Consider the following 4170-nt stretch of genomic DNA (forward strand, 5'->3'; position numbering starts at 1 on the left):
TTATTATTTAACTTTTTAATATATTTTATTATTTATTATTTAACTTTTTAATATATTTTATTATTTATTATTTAACTTCTTTATATATTTGATGTTTTACCTTCGCCTTGACGGCCTGCCACACCCGCCGGGTGGTGGGGACGAGGGCGGCGGCGAGCCGGCACACCGCGGCGCTGAAGCCCCTCTCGGGGCAGAAGTACCCCCCCGCCACGGTGCTGAAGATCTTATCAATGGAGGAGTTGGAGGGCAGGGTGCAGTTAAAGATGGAGAACTGCCTCTTCAGACGCTGGGGGATGTCGTTCCGCCCCCCCCCCGGGTGGATCATGGCCGCCACCAGCTGTTCAACGGCCAGAAAAAGTCGTAAAACACCTAAAAAACACTGGAAATCTCTGCAATCTCATTACGGTGTATTATTTATTATTTAACCATTTAATTTCATTACAGTGTAATATTTATTATTTAACCATTTAATTTCATTACAGTGTAATATTCATTAATTAATATTTAACCATTTAATTTTATTACAATGCAATATTAATTATTTAATATTTAACCATTTAATTCATTACAATGCAATATTTATTACTTAATATTTAACCATTTAATTTTACTAAAATGCAATATTTATTACTTAATATTTAACCATTTAATTGTATTAAAATGCAATATTTATTACTTAATATTTAACCATTTAATTTCATTAAAATGCAATATTTATTACTTCATATTAAACCATTTAATTTCATTAAAATGCAATATTTATTACTTAATATTTAACCATTTAATTTCATTAAAATGCAATATTTATTACTTCATATTTAACCATTTAATATCATTAAAATGCGATATTTACTACTTCATATTTAACCATTTAATTTCATTAAAATGCAATATTTACTACTTCATATTTAACCATTTAATTCCATTACAGTGCAATATGTATTATTTAATATTTAACCATTTAATTCATTACAATGCAATACTTATTATTTAATATTTAACCATTTAATTCCATTACAGTGCATTATATAATATTTTATACTCAGGACTTTTGATACAACAATAACCATGACTATGTAATATATATATATAAAAAATAAAAAAATGTAAAAATATTTAACTATATTATTTACATGATGTGTATACAAACCCTTTATCTTTCTATTTCTTACTATTTTATATATGTATATATATTTATCTCTTCTTCTTCTGCACTTATTTTTTATATTCTTACATAAAACCCGGGACGATCCCCGTCTCCCTCGTGTTCTTTCTCCGATCTTCTTCTTCTGAACCCAACCCCGGTATATACATATTTACATATACATGTATATATATGTATATATGTATATGCTGTACATGTGTATACTGTATACTGAGACGGGTACCTGCACGTCCACCACAGTGATGAACTCCCCGGGGCGATCCAGACTGTAGAACCCCCCCTGCTCCATCAGCTGACGCACGATCTCATTGGTTACCTGGAGGACACGGGGGCGGGAGGAGACCACACTCAGCGATGTGATTGGTTACCCAGGTGGAGGCGTTATTCATGACATAAACATGGATAGTTCAGGGTTGTTTTGCAAAGCGCTTAATTTGACTACATTTGATTAAAAAAGTGCTAATTGCTTATCTATTATCAATATCAAAAAGAGTGTGTGTGTGTGTGTGTGTGTGTGTGTGTGTCTGTGTGTCTGTGTGTGTGTGTGTGTGTGTGTGTGTCTGATAATTGACAACAATTAGCATCAAAACCCACCAGACTCCATGTAAATAAGCAGCAATTTTAGCATCGTAAATTACAATTCATTCAAACTCAACAGTAACCAAATTAAAATATTATAAACCGTTTTGAGTCGACTTCCCACTTTTCCAACCATCACAAGTCTAGTGTTTGTTGAAATAAACACTCATTTTACAGATTTACATGTGAAAATATGTTGGCGCTATACACGCTAAAAGGACTGTTTTTTAAATGGAGTCTGGTTGGTTCAGCGCTAGCTACGTCGTAGCTGTTTCTGAGACACAGAAAGGTCTTAAATAGGTTTTAAAAAGGTCTATTTCTGAAGGGTTAAGACACTTTAAGTATTTTTTATGAAGTCTTATTGTTATTTGGATGTGCACCAAGTAGTAGGCACACTGTTACATATAATGTAACATGACTAGATATCTGTAGCAGAAAAGATAAGACCAGATTTGAATCTATATTGCATTAATTAATAAAAAATAAAACAGGAAACCAGATCTACTTTTTGTTTTCCATGCTGAAGACTATTTGATAAAACTTAAAATTCCAAAAGAAGCAGCGAAGAAATAGAGCAAAGGAAAGGGCGACCAATCAGAGGCAGCGGGGGGGCGGACCTGGTCCCCCCACTCGTTGATGACGGGCATGTTGATGTCGTCGATGAAGACGGTCATCCTGCGCCCCGCCGGCGGCCCGTAGGTGGCGCCCATCCGCTTATCGATGTAGCTCTCCACCGTCCTCTGGAACATGCTGGGCAGCGTGGCCGACGAGAAGTTCACCGTCTTACTGAGGTGGAGCTCCGGGTCCAGCTTACTGGTGTAGCCCTGCGGGGGGGTCACACACACACACACACACACACACACACACACACACACACAGCATTAGCATACAGCTAGCATTAGCATACAGCTAGCATTAGGCTCAGTACATAGACTGTTAATATTAATGGACAAAGCATGCGGTTCTGCAAATGCGCAAGTGCCTTAAACCTGCATTCTACCTGGATTCCTGCAGGGGGAGACTCCATTAAAGGGCCCACGGCATGAATATGTCCCTTTATGAGGTTGTTTAACGTTAATATGCCCCCCCCCCCCCCCAGCCTACCTGTGGCCCCCCAGTGGCTAGAAATGGAGATAGGTGTAAACCAAGCCCTGGGTATCCTGCTCTGCCTTTGAGAACATTAAAGCTCAGATGGGCCGATCTGGAATCTTCCCCTTATGAGGTCATAAGGGGGAAGGTTACCTCCCCTTTCTCTGCTTTGCCCACCCAGAGTATTTGCCCCCCCCAAGAGAGAGAGACATCATGGCTATCAAAAAAGCAAAGTGGCAGTTGGTCAAAGCCCCACCAGTCAACTGACAGCATTTGTTGTGTTTGATGCTAACTTGTAGCTAAGCTAGCAGTGAACCAACTTCGTAATGAGTTAGCAGCTCAAATAAATTAAGAATCTTTGTGAAAACGAAGACTTCCTGTCTCACTTTGACCATGACGGTCTTGGCGGTTCCCTGCTCCCCGATCAGCAGCACGGCCTTCCTCTGCTTCACGATGGTCCGCATCAGGAAGTCCGTCCTCACGTTGTCCACGTTGGGGACCAGGATGGACGAGTAGTCGGGGACGTGGTCTTGGGGGTAGAGATACTCCGGCACCTGCATCGGGACAACGTGCAAAGACAGGACGTCACACGCGGCGTCTCGTTGGCATGGGAACAGCATCAGAAGGGTCTTTTAGCCCTCGTGTTGTCTTCCCATCAAAACAGAAAATCACTTTAGATCACTTTAGAGACTTAGACTACTGCAGAGACTTAGACTACTGCAGAGACTTAGACTACCGCAGAGACTTGGACTACTGCAGAGACTTAGACTACTGCAGAGACTTGGACTACTGCAGAGACTTAGACTACTGCAGAGACTTAGACTACTGCAGAGACTTAGACTACTGCAGAGACTTAGACTACTGCAGAGACTTGGACTACTGCAGAGACTTGGACTACTGCAGAGACTTAGACTACTGCAGAGACTTGGACTACTGCAGAGACTTGGACTACTGCAGAGACTTGGACTACTGCAGAGATTTAGACTACTGCAGAGACTTGGACTACTGCAGAGACTTAGACTAGACTTGGACTACCGCAGAGACTTGGACTACCGCAGAGACTTGGACTACCGCCGAGACTTGGACTACCGCAAGAGACATTGTTGTGTCCCCAGACCTTGTTGGACCAGTGGTCCCACTGCCCCTGCTCGTTGACGGTGAACTCGAAGATGGTCTGCTCGTCCCGGGTCAGCGGCAGGTCCAGAGACGGGCTTTGGTTCTGAAGAGAGAAACGACAAGCAGGACTGTTAGAGCCCCCAATACACACCCATTACACCCCATACACACCCATTACACCCCATACACACCCATTACACCCCATACACACCCATTACACC

The 4170-nt window shown here is 41.2% G+C and overlaps 1 protein-coding gene across 1 annotated transcript in view; it reads right to left on the reverse strand.

The window, feature by feature from the left end:
- Positions 1-4052, reverse strand: part of LOC117940916 (dynein heavy chain 5, axonemal-like) — a gene marked incomplete at both ends in the record, with an annotated part of 5634 nt that extends 1582 nt beyond the window's left edge. The window contains 5 exons of the mRNA XM_034866038.1: positions 101-337; positions 1389-1481; positions 2362-2568; positions 3220-3387; positions 3951-4052. Of these exons, the coding sequence (XP_034721929.1) occupies positions 101-337; positions 1389-1481; positions 2362-2568; positions 3220-3387; positions 3951-4052 (807 nt within the window). The remainder of the gene's footprint in view (positions 1-100; positions 338-1388; positions 1482-2361; positions 2569-3219; positions 3388-3950) is intronic.
- Positions 4053-4170: the final 118 nt, after the last annotated feature.

The sequence above is a fragment of the Etheostoma cragini genome, unplaced genomic scaffold (genome assembly GCF_013103735.1).
Source record: "Etheostoma cragini isolate CJK2018 unplaced genomic scaffold, CSU_Ecrag_1.0 ScbMSFa_3735, whole genome shotgun sequence".
In the NCBI taxonomy this organism is placed as follows: Eukaryota; Metazoa; Chordata; class Actinopteri; order Perciformes; family Percidae; genus Etheostoma; species Etheostoma cragini.